Source organism: Phyllostomus discolor, chromosome 14 (assembly GCF_004126475.2).
Source record: "Phyllostomus discolor isolate MPI-MPIP mPhyDis1 chromosome 14, mPhyDis1.pri.v3, whole genome shotgun sequence".
NCBI lineage: Eukaryota > Metazoa > Chordata > Mammalia > Chiroptera > Phyllostomidae > Phyllostomus > Phyllostomus discolor.
Window position 1 is genome coordinate 17,877,303 of NC_040916.2, and position 14,885 is coordinate 17,892,187.

The 14,885-nt window shown below is 65.1% G+C and overlaps 1 protein-coding gene across 1 annotated transcript in view; it reads right to left on the reverse strand.

Moving 5' to 3' along the window:
- Window positions 1–3,408: 3,408 nt before the first annotated feature.
- The window catches only part of QSOX1 (quiescin sulfhydryl oxidase 1), a 35,273-nt gene continuing 23,796 nt past the window's right edge, over window positions 3,409–14,885 (reverse strand). Inside the window, exons 8-12 of the mRNA XM_028530950.2 lie at window positions 13,702–13,831; window positions 11,055–11,177; window positions 9,914–10,061; window positions 7,111–7,290; window positions 3,409–5,250 (exon numbers count right to left, since the gene is read on the reverse strand). Of these exons, the coding sequence (XP_028386751.1) occupies window positions 4,484–5,250; window positions 7,111–7,290; window positions 9,914–10,061; window positions 11,055–11,177; window positions 13,702–13,831 (1,348 nt within the window). The 3' untranslated portion in view covers window positions 3,409–4,483. The remainder of the gene's footprint in view (window positions 5,251–7,110; window positions 7,291–9,913; window positions 10,062–11,054; window positions 11,178–13,701; window positions 13,832–14,885) is intronic.

The window sequence follows — 14,885 nt, forward strand, 5'->3', positions numbered from 1 at the left end:
ATCCCTCCCTCTCCAGAGCAGAACTCCGACCCTTGGAAGCACTGGGGGTTGGGAACCTGACAGGGACAGTCTTGGCCGATGGCCGGCTCTGGCTCGACCGGCGGCAGTTCCGTGGGGGCGAGGCTCCCGGCACCCACGGGACAGAGGCCGCTCCTGCCTCCAGGGGACGAGGAGGTTTGACAGACGCCGCCCACGGCCCGGTGCGAGGCCTGTGCTCTCTCAGTGCAGAGGTGAGCGAGGCTCGCTGAAGGAGCACCTGGACACTGCCAGCCCGGCCGGGTACCCCTCACCCTAGAACCTGCACTGGAGCTCCTTGAGTGCTCCTCAGGGACCCCCGGGCCAGTGCCCCATGGACTGTCCCCCTTAGCGTCATCCCCTCACGTTGCCAGAGGGCCCCCTCCTCTGCCCTGTGTCCGACAGACACTTCTCTCCCTGTCTGTGACCCTCACCTGCGCACACACCTCCCCAAGCAGAGGGGAAACCCGGAGGTGAGCAGAGAGCCTGGGCCATCAGCCCTGCGCCCCCCAGTGACCCTCGCAGAGGCCATTGCGCCCCACGCACGGGGGCTCTACTCTGAGATGCAGTCACTGAGGCTCCAGGGCCTGGGACCCCAAGTGCGCAGGGCCCCTCTCCCCACTAAGGAAACCGCCCTGCTGGGGCCCAGACGGAGCAAAGGCCCAGGGTGGAGGGGCAGGCATGAGAAGGGCAGCTGTTTTCCCCTGGGGTATGAATGACCCCCCCCAACACCCCCTTCCACAACCCTCCACGTCCAGGGCAGCAGAGGAAGGGAGAACACAGCACTGGGGACTGGCCAGGCTGGGTTGGACACTCGGGAGAGGCCAGGGCCTGCATAGGTGTGGGCAGTCCGGACGCAGGACGGAGGAGGCTGCAAGCCAGACCCGGGTGCCGGGGGTAAAGATTAAATCGATCTTTCTGGAGCTCAGTTTAGTTCTCGAGCAGGGTGCAAGAGTGTGTGGGTGGGGACCAGCCTTTGTCCTCACAGGAGACGGGCAGGTGGGGAGATTCCAGCGAAGGGATGGGTCACCCCGCAGCGTCCCTGAACTGGGGGCGGCTCGGGGAGGCGATCTCGGAGAGAACTGGGCCGTGCTGGGGCCCAGGCGGCCTCTGGGTGCTGTTCCCTGGGCTGCAGCCCGAGCGAGCCTGCCCCGTCACAGCCGGCCCACAGGGGCACAGGTCATACAGCAGGGACTTCCTCCCACCAGCCATCCCTTCTGGAAGGTCCCGAGGGCACGACCCCTCACAGAGCCGGCACTGAAGCAGCTGGCACCGTGGTAAGAGAGGCAAAGGCCCTCAGGAAGCCCAGTCTTCAGCCTTCGTCTCGCAGATGAGGAAGCTGAGGCCCCAGAGGTTGACGGTTCACCCGAGGGCTGGAACCAGCTGGTCAGTGAGCGACCAGAGGCACAGACCAGGGGTCCTTGTCTTCCTTCAGCTGCTCAGGCCTTTTGGCCGGCGCTGAGGCCGTGTGGGTCCCCTGGAGCCCACCCCACCCCCGGGGGATGGACTGCACCAGGGCTCCCCCACCCCATGCCAAGGCGGTCGGGGAACAGCCAGGCCAAAGGTGGATTGCCTCAGCCTGGGGGCGGCTTATGAATGAAGGCACCCCTCAGGCTGTGTCCCTCCACCCCTGCCCAGGACACACCCCTGCCCCCTCCCACTCATGGCTCCTCACCTTCTGGGTCTTGGAGAGGCCACCCCGGCCCCTGCCGGTCTCCATCCTGCAGAGCACTTAGCACAGTTTCTCTCGCCCCCCCCCCACCCCACTTCCCTCTGCAGCGTGAGCCCATGACAGCAGGGAGGGATCCTGTGTCTCTCCTCTCTCTGTTCCTCCCCAACTTCTAGGCCGGTGCCACTTTGAAAAACTGTTTTAAATATTTAGAGTTTTTTGCTTAGAATTTCTTGTATGCACTATTTTTCTTTGCTGGACTTGGTGGCATGCCCCTTCCCTCCCCATGGGCCCTGCTAACAAACACGTCTTGCCCAGCCCGGCCCAGCCCAGCCCAGCCGCCACCGCCTCCCCCAGCATCTTAAGCGAGGCAGGCAAGGTCCAGGGCGGAGGCCAGCTCCTCTGTCCGGCCTGGACCTGCTGTGTGGGGCTTCCCCGAGGACCCCTCCTGCGTGGGAGCTCTCCCAAGGAGCGGAGGACGACCCAGAACGGAGGTGGCGGGTGGAACTCGAGTCACAGAAGCCCCGGCTCCTCCGGGCCTGGCAGAGTGGGTGGGGGAAGGGGCCAGCTGGCCGGTGAAGCCGATTTATCGATGCTGCCGAGAGCCCTGGGGAAATCAAGGTGAAAGGCGGCAGTCTGGCAAAGGAGGGGGCCCGCCCCTTGCTTATCCATCCGAGGGGCTGGGACAGGGCAGAAAGGCACTGCAGGAGGGAGACCACCCTGAGGGCGGGCCCTAGCTCTGAACACCTGAGTCTGGTTTTAGACAACGTGGTCCCTGGAGCTCAGAGGGCCGGCGGGCGAGAATCCTCTGCACCTGGCCTTGCGTCAGGCACCAGGTGGGGGGGACAGGTGGACTCAAGAGGGCTTGCTCCCTGGGGGCCTCCCGCTCGCCCCCGCAGGCCAGGGCCACAGCCCGTCCATCCCTCAGCGGGGCAGCTGGGGCAGGGGGAGGTGAGCAGAGTCGGCCCAGGAGGACAGAGGGGGCAGGTAGGCAAAGGAGAGCAGGGATGCAGACGGGACCCTCGGGTAGATGAGAGGCCTGCGGAGCAGCTCCAGGCTGGGGTCCACGGAGGGAACTCAGGGAGGGAACCCAGGGCTGACACCAGTGGGGGGCAGGGGGGATGTGACCCCTGCTGTCCCCCTACCCCCGCTGCCCTAGCAGAGGGGGTGTGCTTGGCATCCCACCCCCTCCATCCGGAGCCAGACGGTCTGAGCAAAGTGATGTCAAAAACCCTAAATCGGATTGAGGCTCCTGCTCCCCCTTAATGAGGTTCATTATCAACCCCTCTGATCCTCGCAAAGCCCAGCAGGCCGGATTGGGGGCAGGCCTCTAATCTGGCTGACTCCTCCTGCTGAGCGGCAGGGCCAGGCCCCCCACCAACAGGCCCTCTGCCTCCCAGGGAGCTGGCGATGCAGGACGCCAGGCCCAGGATGGCCAGGCAGGTGCAGACAGAGGCACCTGCAGCAGGATGGAGAGCACCTGGGCAGGTGCTGCCGGGGGTGTGGGAGCTGCCCCAGCTCAGGAGGAGATTGCCGGGGGGCTGGGGCAGTCCGGGGGCAGGGGCCTGTCCAGGAGGAAGGAGCACCTTGCCCTCAACACGAGCCAGGAGCTCCGTGGGCCAGGGGAGTTCATGTGTGGCCGGGTCCCCCACGGCAGGATTCTGCACCTTCTGCCCAGACCCTGGACATGAGGTCTCCAAGGAGCACGTTGAAGGACACATGGGTGCTTGCCTTAACAAAAATAATTTATTCCACAGCACTCCTAGGCAGCGGGCAGAGTGAAAACCAAGCGTATGTACAGCATTCCCTGCCCTCTGACCCTTTCACCTCTACATGACGGGTGGTGGACCCTCGAGAGAGATGACACTCCCCTCACTCCAGGGCCCTCTATGTTCGAGGATTAGCATGTATTTTAGAAATGAAAATCAACAAAGACCCCGCTCCCAGAGGGGTGGGTGCAGGGGGAGGAGCCAAAGCGGGCTGGAAGCGACCACCCTTTTCCTGCACTTCGCCCTACCTGTCATGGCCGAGCCCAGAGTAAGGCACTGGTGGTCCCGATCCCCCGAAACTAACCCCCACGCTGCCCCTCCACCAGGTCCTGCTGAGCCGGCCACTCGAGACCCCCCGCCCCAGCCCAGTGACCGTCAGCCCCCGGCTGGGCAGGCCCACGCCGAGCCCGGCCTGTGTGTGAGCTTCCTGCAGCGGAGGTCCGGGAAGGGCCAGGCCGAGGTGCTGCAGCCACAGACGGCCCCTGGGAGGCCAGCAGGACTTCCATGAGCCTCAAGCCCCCACCCTAAAGCCCCCCGCCCCCCCCGCCCAGGAGGTCTGAGGGCCTGCAGGACCGGCACCCCCCTCCTTCTGCTGTGGGAAGGGGGCAAGGGGTTCCGCTCCAGCCCCCTCAGCCCGGGGGCCCGCCTGTGGCGGGAAGCCTTGGAAACCGAGGGAAGACCGAGACCGAGCAGGAGACACTGAAGCTTCAGCAAGAATGAGGCGGGGCTTCAGATAAGCTGCAAAAGAGGAATTTGGTGCTGAGTGGCCGGGGGACAGGGCCTCCGGCCCTCGCTGCCCGAGGCTGCCCGCCCTCCCCACGCCCCTCCCCACCCTGGCCCCTGAGCTGTCAGATGGACCTGGACCCTGTGTGTGTCTTCCTGTCTCTGGACACTCCCTCCCACAAGGACCAAGGGCTCCCTGGGTCTCCCCGGCCAAGGAGCAAGGGGGGCAGGCGAGGGCAGGGGACCGGGAGAGCCCCGTGGGTGGCAGCAGCTCCCGTTCCCGCTGCCCTCCCGAGGCCCTGCCGGTTCAGGCGGCGGGGTGGCCGGCGTGGCCCTTGAGGGCCCGCACCCGGGCCCGGAAGTAGGTGTACACGGCCAGCAGGCCCATGAAGGACAGGGAGTAGAGCACCACACACAGGCTGACGTCCAGGTGGGAGAAGTCCCCTTCCAGCATCTGCAGCCACGGGCCTTGGCCCCGCAGGGCCCTGGCCTCCGGCTCCCCCTCGGGGGCGCTGGCCAGCTGCTTGGAGCTGCGGCCCACGCGCCCCAGCTCCGAGGGGCCTCTGGGGACTTTCTCCTCGGCCAGAAACTCGGCCAGCAGCCCAGCTCCTGTGTCTCGCTTGGTCAGGGACCGCTGCCCTTTCAGCCGCTCCACCTCGTCCCCCTGAGGCTCCGCCAGGTCTGGCTCAGCTCCGGTCGCGCCGAGGCCCGCCTGCATCTCCTGGGGGCGGCGACTGGCCCCGAGTCTCTCCACTAAAACGTCTTGGACCACAGTCCCGGGGAGCTCTGTCCCTGGGCCTACCCCGATCTCAGCCTCCTCAGGGCCCAGGGTGGAATTCCCGGTGGGCAGCTCCGGCTTCCGGAAGGCCGCCATCCACGGTGCGCCGCCGCGGGGGCCCAGCCCGGTGGGGGGGTCCGTGATGACGTTGCGCCGGGAGAAGTGGGTCTTCAAGAAGCTGAGGGTGTTGCCCAGGTCCCACACAGGCGTCCCACGGACCTCGTTGTGGCAGGGAGAACAGAGTTCACGGGGCGGCCACTGCACCTTGGGGAACTGGGGGTCCTCGCTGGGGGCCCCTGGGGAGAGAAGCACACGCGGGTTGGCCAGGACACGGGGCCCACTGGGAACGCCAGAGTCCTCCTCTGCCAGGAGTGCTCACCCTGGGAGGGACCGGGAGAGGCAGCCGGGACAAAACCAGCCGGCACAGGGCCTGGCCCACAGAGCCGACGTGGAGGCTCCCCGGGGGAGGGGCGTCCTCCCGGCGCTCCCCCAGAGGCCAGCTTCCCAGGGGGTGCCATCAGCCCCCCTCCAGTCCCTGCCCCGTATGAACCCACGGTCTCCCCTCGGCAGTTTCTCTGCCGGTTTGGACCCCTGGACCAGACTCGGGAGGAGACTTGGGGGGAGCTTCTTTGCCTTTTTCCAAAAATTTCCAAGTTTTACCCAGGGGAGATATATTACTTTTGTAATTAGAGAGATTTCTTAAAACAAGAGTTTGTGGCCCACAGTCATTCCACAGGGAATCCCACGGCAGCCCTCTGGGGCGGGTAGGAGTTACCGGAGGTTTTTCCCCAGGTGGGCTGCAAGGGGTGGGTGTGGGGAGGCCGGGGGCCCGACCGACCGGAGGGAACTCAGGAGAGACAGGAGCTGCCCCGCCCACCAGGCTGCTGGGGCCCCAAGCAAGGCCTGGATGAAGGGCAGAGCTCCAGCTTAGCCCTGCAGGGCCGCCCCAGCCCCTGGCTCGAGGTCTCCAGGGCACACCCGCCCGCCCACCTCTCCAGTAGGAGGCACCTGTCCTGCAGGGTCTGATAGGTCAAAAAGCTGCGGGCTAGGACGAAACAGCGGCAAGTGGTGAGGAAGTCAGGCAGTTATTTTGGGGAGGGGGCAACAAGCACACCCCAAGGGTCAGTGAGAAGTGACAGTGAGTGTGAGCGGGCCTCCAGAGCGAGCACTCGGCTGGCTCCGGCTGCTCACGTGATGGGTTTGATCTGAAAGGACACCACCAGAGAGGGCAGGGCCCCGCCTCCCTTACGTCCCTCAGAGGAAGACCCTGGCTCCTGGCCCACCCGGGCAGCTGGAAGCCTGTAGAGGTCAGAGGGCTCAAGGGTCAGATGGGGCATTTGGAGGCAGGGCTGGGGCGGGGCGGGGCGGGGCGGGAGGAGCGACAGGCACGCGTCTTCTTTCCCCAGCCCACCAGGAGGCCCCAGGAGACCAAGACCAAGGGCAGCTGCCTGCACCACCTGCGCCACTCAGCCCCCTTAACCTCTCCCGCCCCGGGCCCTATGCCCCTCCCACCGCTGGCCCGGCTGTCCCCACCAGCACAGCCCCCTCCCCCCACAGACAAGCCCAGTCTCCCTCCATGCCCACCAGCTCTAGTCACCACGGAAGTTTAAAGCTTTTGCCTGTTGGACCCATCCGATTCCCGGGGAGCAGGAACCCTGCCAACGAGGGACCTCAGAAGATAAGCCCCCCCTACAGTGAAATCAGTCCCTGCTATTTCTAGGGAAGGCCTGGTCTTTCTTTCCCAGCACGTTTACCATGAGCCCCTCCCAGGGGGTGGAACAGCCCAGCTCTCTCCTCCTCCCGGTTGGTTTGAGTTAGGGGCTAAGAGCCAGACAGCACAACGGGGAGGCAGGAAAGGGACCCCAACAGGCCAGAGGGAGGGGCCCTGGTGCAAGGAAAAGTGGGTGAGACCAGGATCTCAGAGTGTCAAAGCCTCGGTTTCCTCATCTGGAAAATGGGTCCAACGATACTGACATGCATCAGCGGGTGGGCAGAGCCCGTGGGAGGCTGTGTGTGCTGTGAAACGCCAAGACCCGCAGGGCGTTTCCTGGGGGACAACGGGCGCCCTGCCTCCTGAGCTGGTCCAAGACTCCACGGCTCCTCACCCCAGCCTCCCTCTGCAGGCGACTCCAGCCGGGGAGGAGGCCCTTCCTTACCTGCGAGGCGGGCGTTGACCTTGTTGTGGCTGGACCAGAGCCAGAGGACGGCGTCGTCCCGGCTGCTCACCCGGTGCATGGAGGCGGCAGCCATCTGCTCGAAGTGGTCGGCGCAGTCCCGGCAGCCGAAGAAGTAGTGCACGTAGCCGCGGATGGCCTGCAGGACCTCCTGGGCCTTGGCTGGGGGGAGAGCACACGCCACGCACAGGGCCCTTCAGCCAGCCTGTCCCTGCCGGCCCCGCCACAGGCCCATCCCGGTCACCTCTGCAAGGGCCCCCACCCCAGCCCATCCGAGGAGGGGCCCGGGGGCTCCTCGCCGACTTCTCCACCTTCCAAGGGTCACTTTAGAGCTGACTCCACCTCCTCCTAAACCTGTTTCTTACCTCCGCCACTCATCCGGGCCCTTGTCACTTACTGGAGTCCAAACTGCCAGCAGGACGCTCGGGCTCCTTGAGAAGCGGCCAGAGAGGGCAACAGGGCCCAGAGTGCCCCCCAACCCCTGTGCGCCCCTACGTGCTCCCACCTGCTTCGGGCCCCCGTCCCCACTCGCTGCCCGCCGGGCCTGCTCCCTCGGGCCTGGCACCAGCAGTCCACCTGGACCTGGCCTGCTCATCCTCCACAATGTCTCCCCCGCCCCTCCCCCCATTCCCTCCCACGGGCCCTCTGGACGCCCAGCGGCCCAGACCCAACGAGACCCCCCACCTCTCTGCTCTGGGCTCCTCCCTGAAGGCGCCCCTCCCCCACCAGGTCCCGCTGAAGCCCTCCTGTCTCCCACACTCCATACAACTGGGGGCCACAGGCGGGGAAGGAGCCTCGGGCTGTTGCTTCCCAACTCTCTCCTTCCTGCTGCAAATGCCGGCCCCTCGGCCCTGCAAAGGCCAATCTAGTCTCACGCCTTCGTTCCCTGGGATGTCAGCTCGCTGTTCTCCCACCCGCTGGCCACCACGGCCCACGCCCACACCCACCCACGCCCTGCCTCTCCCCTCTGCAGCCCCTCAGCTCGTGCCTTCTCCTGCACCTGCCCCGGCCACCCAGCACCCTCCGTTTGCCCTGCTGCTGTCCCCACCCCCTCCGCTGGCCCTCGAGCTCTGGGCCTCATCCCTTCTCACCTCCTTTAAGGTTTTACTCCTATAAGTATCTTCTCTTGTTATCGCATCACTAATGTCTTTCCCCCTTAACGTGAGATCATTCTGACTGGTAAGAACAACTACAGTAACGAAATCCCTTCTGCGACCCCCGTTACGCCCGAGGTGTCCCCTGTCCTCTCCAGTGCCTTCCCTGCCCTTCCGTCTTCAGCCCAGTCCACCAGGCCCTTCTCGCCACTGCGCCCCAGACGCAGCTCCCGCCGCAGGGCCCCAGCCCCAGCTGCACAGAGGCTCCCGCTCAGCCGATGACGACACCTGCTGGCGTCGCTCTGTTTGGGGCGCCCTCTTGAGCACGCAATGGCTGCTCCTTCGTAGTCTCTGTGGCCGCCCTGCTCTGCGGGCAGAGGTCCAGGTGCTGCAGGGCCCAGGGCTCAGGCCCCGGCTCTCTGCTCGGCCCACCCGCCAAGGGGCGCGGCCCGTCCCTCAGCTTTAACTGTCATCTGCACGCTGACGACCACGAGATGCGCGTCCCTACCCTCTCCCCTGGACTCCAGACTCAGTGTCCCCCGTCCATCCAGACGTCTAATGGGCACAGGCCACTCAGTCCCCTTCCCCCCAGTCTGCTTGCTCCCTCCCACCCGGGCCTCCCCGTTTCTCGGCTCGTAGGACCGTCACAGGACGCTCAGGCCCAGCAGCTCCGGGCTCCACAGTGAGTCCCAGGTCACGCACGCTCCTCGTCCAGTTCACCGCCGAGCCCTGTCACCTCTGCCTTCCGTCCTCCGCGTGCACACCTCCCCTCCTGTCGGGGCCCCTCCCGGACAAACCAGTTCCACAGCTTCTGACCTGGCTGCCCTGCCTCCACCCCGCCCCCCACTGCAGCCCTCCCTGCACCCCGCAATCTTTCTACAGCACTCACCGCTTGCACCAGGCCCTGCCTACACTCTCCAGTAGGTTTCTGCCCAAGTCAGTGCTTCCCAAATAGCTATTATTTTTTTTCAAAGCTCCAATAAACACGTGTAGCCTCTCACTCTGGCCTTTTTATTTCTATTCCCAACATAACTCACCTCCCCTTACCCTTCCCAACACCGGGGAGCATTTCGTTTCTTTCTGGACACCCTCCCCTTCCCCTGGGCTCCCGGGCCTGGCACGTTCCCCCCGCCCACCTCCCCCACGTGGCCGGTAAATGTGGATGGAACTGGATGCCCCCCTTTCCGTTGCTGAGCGGGGGAGGCAGGGCGGGCCGTGGAGCGCCACTGCACAGTGTGTGGGGGGGGGGGCAGGGCAGCTGGGCGTGAGGGGTCTCCCCAGCTTCCCTGGAGAATGACTTTTCAGTGGGAGGCAATAAAATGGTTCCAAGTGCGTGGTACCAGCCATGCAAACTGTGGCGTAGACAGAGTTCTTTTCTCTACAGGGGAGTGTAAACATGAAGCCACTCGTTTCTCATGAAAACTGAAAACAAAGCAAACTTAGGGCTCCACTGAAAGCCAGGGAGAAGCTCACGCCCAAGTTCCTGGGGCTCCGCGGCAGGGGGCAGGGGGCAGGGGGCGGGGCCGGGTGGCTTCCCCAGGCCCCACTCTTCGGTCTCAGGCTGGTTGTATGTGTCTAGAGGCAAATGCAGGCTCCTCTTTTGGGGGGTTGGGGCGGCCCACAGCGGGGAGCCGGGGGAGGCAGGCAGGCAGGCCAGGGCCAGGCCGAGGCCTGGGGTCGCGCGGACTCACCTGATTCCTGAGAGGGGTCCACATCTCTCCGCGTGGCCTGCACGGTCAGGAAGTGGAAGAGCACCCACAGGGAGCAGGGGAAGCCCCGGAAATGCGGCTCGCTGCCCTGGCAGCCGACCCAGTTCACCTTCTTGGCAATCACAGCGCCCTGAGGGACGGAGACGAACGGGGTGCACGCTCAGAGGAGAGGAGGGCGGGCGGCAAGAAGAGGCGCTTCCAGGAGACCCGGAGGTCTGCACCCAGCCCAGCGAGGTCCCTCTCGCAGGCCACCCCTTCGAGGGGGCGTTTCCCTTCCTCTGGCCACACCCACCAAGGGAGCATCCGAAGGGAGACCTGGGACACAGCTCAAGTCACGTGCTCATTCGAGCCTCGACTTCTCCCTGTGTAAAATGAGGGCCGACCCCGGAGGTTCCTGCCAGCCCGGACATCCCGCCAGTCTGCCCAGTTCTCCCCTCTGCGGTGGCCCCCACTGCAAACTGTGGTGTGAGCACGGGCACAGGCAGGCGGCCCGGCGAGGCCCAGAGGAGCCGGGCGGCGGAGTGAGCAGCAGGAGGTGCCGGGAGGCAGCCCAGGGCGGTGGTTACGGGCTCTCACAGCCGGTGTTTCACGACTGGTTTTCAGTCCCAGCCCAACCGCTTCCAGGTTTAGACAAGGTACTTAACCTCTGTTTCTTTCTTTTGAAAAATTCTTTAGGTTTTTAAAAATAAAATTTAGAGAAAGGGTAAGGGAGGAAGAGAGGGAAACATTGATGGGTTGCTTCTCACTCTTGCCCTTACTGGGGACCAAACCCAAACCAGGCATGTGCTGTGACTGGGAATTGAACTGGCAACCTTTGGGTTTGCAGGATGATGCCCCACCCACTGAGCCAGACCAGTCAGGGCTTTACCTCCGTTTCTTCATCTGCTAAATGGGGATAACATCCACCTTCAACTAATGTTGGGGGATTAAGTAAGATATATATGTAGAGAAGGTAATCAATAGTCATTGATTAATTATTAATGGAGGGGCCCAACCAAGAGCACTGACTCCTCCCTGAATGTAAGTCGGTGGAGGTCAGAGGTCAGTGTTACCCCCCCCACCCCCCGGGCAACACGCAGGGTCACAGAGATGGGGGAGGCGCTCTGGCTGCCGCCCAGCTCACCTCCTTCCTGTCCTCCAGGGCCGTCTGAAAGAAGCCGTAGGGGATCTTCTTCCTCTGCTGCCGCCTCAGCCAGTCGCTCACCGAGTGCAGGAAGTTCTGCACCAGGGGCTGGCCGGGGAAGTGCTAGGGGGAGACGAGTGCAGGGGGCAGATGAGACAGCGCCCCCCAGGGGCCCCCGGTCCCAGGGAGAGGTGGGCCACGGTGGGAAAACATTCTGCCCGAGACACTCATGGGGTCCTGGGGCGCCTGGTACAGCGAGGGGGCGGGTGGGGCGGGGGCAGAGGCTGGAGCCCGAAGGCCTCAAGGCTGGGGCTGCTGTGCTGACCCCCCGACCGCCCGGGGTGGATGGCTGAGCGTCTGGTCGCCCCCCGGGGCTGCTGGGAACCCCGGGCCACACGGTCCCCTCCGCAGGCGATCCCCCTCCGACAGAGCGGCTGACTTGCTGACTGACCGACCGGCCGGGCGAGGCAGACAGACAGCCTTTCATTGGCATCCCACGGACGGACAGACTGCCCGTGGGGACGAGGCAGCCCCCGGGCTTCCAGCCAGGACCCCAGTCTGATGGTACCCCCCCCCCCCCCCCGCAGTCTGGGGAAGCATGAAAAGCTGCTCTGACAGTAAGTCGGCTCAAATCTGATTAGTATCAGCACTTGGAAGCCACAAGGGCTCCAGGGAGGGGGCAGATTTGCATGCGTGTGCACACACATGTACGCGTGCACACGTGTCCCGGGGGCAGCAGCGGACAGGCCGGAGGACAGCGCCGAGACACGTGCAGAGGAAAACCGGAGCAAAGACAGCCACCGAGAGCAGACGGCTCTGGAGGGGGCGATGAGCACCCAGCAGAAAACCTGCCAACGGCCGGGCCTTCTGCGAACACCGTTCCCCAATCCTATCAGCCCTCCTGGTCTGCACACGTCCCCCGGGGAGAGGTGTGGCCAGAAAGACTCCTGGGCTTTGACTCACTCCCTCTGGGGCTCGCAGCACGAACTTACAGCTTCCAGTCAGCCTCTCTCGCCAACCTGTGCCCGGCGCTCGGACTTGGAACCTTCCGCCTTCCAAGGCCACGGCTCCAGGAGGAAGGAGCTCCGGGCTACAGGGAGTCGCCCTCTCCTCGGGCAGCAGGGAAACCCTGGTGACCACACGCCACCCAGTGGCCAGTCCCGCCAGCCACTCCCGCCAGAGAGCAGGGAGTGGGGTGGGGGAGGGCCGACACGACTGTCCAGGGGCTGAGGGGCAGAGGGCGCACCATTGCCCTTCAGGGTCTCAGTGCCCCATACACGCAGGGGGCAAGGGCACGGGTTGCATGACTCTCGGCCACCCATGGGTGAGAGGGCTTGGGACAAAGTACCTTCCCTGGGACAGGACACCCACACTGCGGAGTTTGTTCTGAGAAATACGGACCAGCCAAAACACAAAGAGCACTTCGCAGGGCCTGGCACCCTGTCAGAGCTCCTGTTATTACTGCTCAGGGGGCGGCTGCCCAACCACGGGCCGCGCTGGAACACTCCGCAGTCTCGGGGGACCGAGGCACGGCTCAAACAAGCCCCCTGCTCCTAGTCCTGCGTGGGCCTGGCATCTCTCTCCGGGAGCCCAGCCCTGTCCCCACCTGAGGCCCTGGCTTCCGGCAGGGGGTCCTGCACCCCCAACTCATGTCCAGCCCCCGCTGAGGGTCAGGCTGGCAGGCAGCTCCCGAGGGAGAGGTGCAGGCCACCCGAGAGGTGAGCACCCCAGCTGCCCGCAGACCTGCGCCCAGAGGCTCAGACCCGGCCTCTGAGCCAGGGTGCTGAGTCAGCGGTGAGGCTTGGGAGGGGGCCAGAGCCCAGATCTGACTCAGCAGTCCCCGGTGGCCAGGGCCCAGGGGTTGAGGTAGGGCCCCGCAGCAGGCAGTCTGCAACCCGAGAGGACATGGGGAGGGAGGGGGAGGCAGGTGCAGAGGGGGGGCGGACCACAGGTCCCCCCCAGAGAGGGCCAGGGAGCGTGGCAGAGAGAGGGCACAGGCTCCGGGGCCTGAGAGCTCAGTCCAACTCTCTATCCCACCTCCTCCCACCTGGGGGGTCAGGAGGCAAGGCCCTGGATCACCCTGGGCCCGAGCTGGGGGTCCTACTCGCCACCTCGCAGCAAAGTTGGGAGCATTAAATGCCCGACACACATCGGACCCTCAGTTTGTGGCAGCTGCACTTCCCGGAGTGGCCTCGTGGGCAGGAAGCTACAAAGGACCAAGGAGGGCCCGGCTGCAGCCAGGGCCTGGGTCGGACTCCGCTCGGTGTCTGGGAACACGCAGGGGAGGCGCAGAAAAGGCTCCTTCCCTCCACTGTGGCACCCATGGGCCCTGCTTCCCGCGGCCATGGCAGGGAGTGGGAGCCCACGCACCAGGCTTGCTCCAAGGTGCACAAGGGCAGGCAGAGCCGGTCATCCCAGGGCACCGGGCCCGTCCCGCCCACGCCCACGGCACAGGGCTGACCCTGGCAGTGCCGGCCGGTGTGGGGCGTGGCTGAGGCTGCAGGGCAGCAGCCCACGTGGCCCAGAACGCCGTGGGGCTGGACCACAAGCTCCTGAGGGAGGGGCGGGCCGACCGACCCCGCCAGGCTGGGCCACACACTGACCCCCGGTGGAGCCGCCCGGACAGCGGGGCCAGGGCCCTGCTCACCTGCGCCAGGACTGCCATGAACTTCTTCAGGGCCACCAGGCGCTGCCCCTCCAGGACGGAGAACTTGCCCACTTCCACCCGCAGGATGTAGTGCAGCGCAGATTCCAGGTCAGCCATGTAGATCCTGGAGCTGCGGACCCGGAGGGGAGCAGAGAGAGACAGGGTATTAACCACCGGGCAGGGTATTAACCTGGGCGGGCAGCCAGGGCTCAACGGGGAGACGCTGGCAGTCCCAGAGTCCTACAAGTTGTCGCTTGGCTCTGCTAGTAACTGTGACCTTGGGTATATTGCTTAACTTCTCTGGGCCTCATCTGTAGGATGGGGAGAATAGTACATTGCTCCCAGGTAGGCAGCTGAGAGGACTAAACAAGAGCACAAATGCACCCCCCCCCCCCCCCCCCGCCAGCAGCATGGAGCAGGGTCCCCCTGGCGGGCCCAGGCCAGCCCCTCCCATGACGTATTAACAGTGTTTTCATCAGGCCACCAGAGGGAGAGTGAGTTTTATCCTCAGTTCTGAGCAAAGGCCCCCAGAGACAGACAGAGACCAACAGGAGCGTCCCCACCCACCACGTGGCTCCGGAAAAACCTGGGCACAGCAGGGGGGCAGGAGTGGGGTGGTGTGTGCATCGTTGGGGGGCTGCTATCCTCCCAGCTGCCAGGCCTCGGGTGTGGGGCTGGGCTCCCACTCGCACCTCCTAGGCTCACCAGCCCCGAGGGAAGGGTGCAGGCTCCCGGCGGGCCGCTCCACCCCGAGATGCCCACTAGGGGTCTGGGCTCAGGGCTCTGACGGGAAGGGCTCCCCGAGTGCTGGCCGTGTCTCCAGCCACCTCCCAAGACCCAAGTTCTGGCCTCCGCTCTTCGGGGAGCCAGCTCTGGGGGCTGGGCCAAGTCCGTCTACCTCTGGGGGCCTCAGGGGTCTCACAGTTGTAGGGCGCCAACAAGGTGGGCTAACGGGGCGGGCACTGTGACCACCTGCACTCGCTCTTGTGGCAAAGCCCCCTCTCCGCTCCCTGGGCCCAGTTCACCTCTCCACACGCGTGTTCTGCCTGCCGAGTGGCCTCACGGCTGAGAGAGAACGTGCAGAAGGCGGGTGCCCCGCACAGAGCCTGGCACCCGAGGGTGGTCAGTGTGAGCTATTACAGTCTGAGGGGTGTGAATAGTCACATACTCAATGATCCTAACGA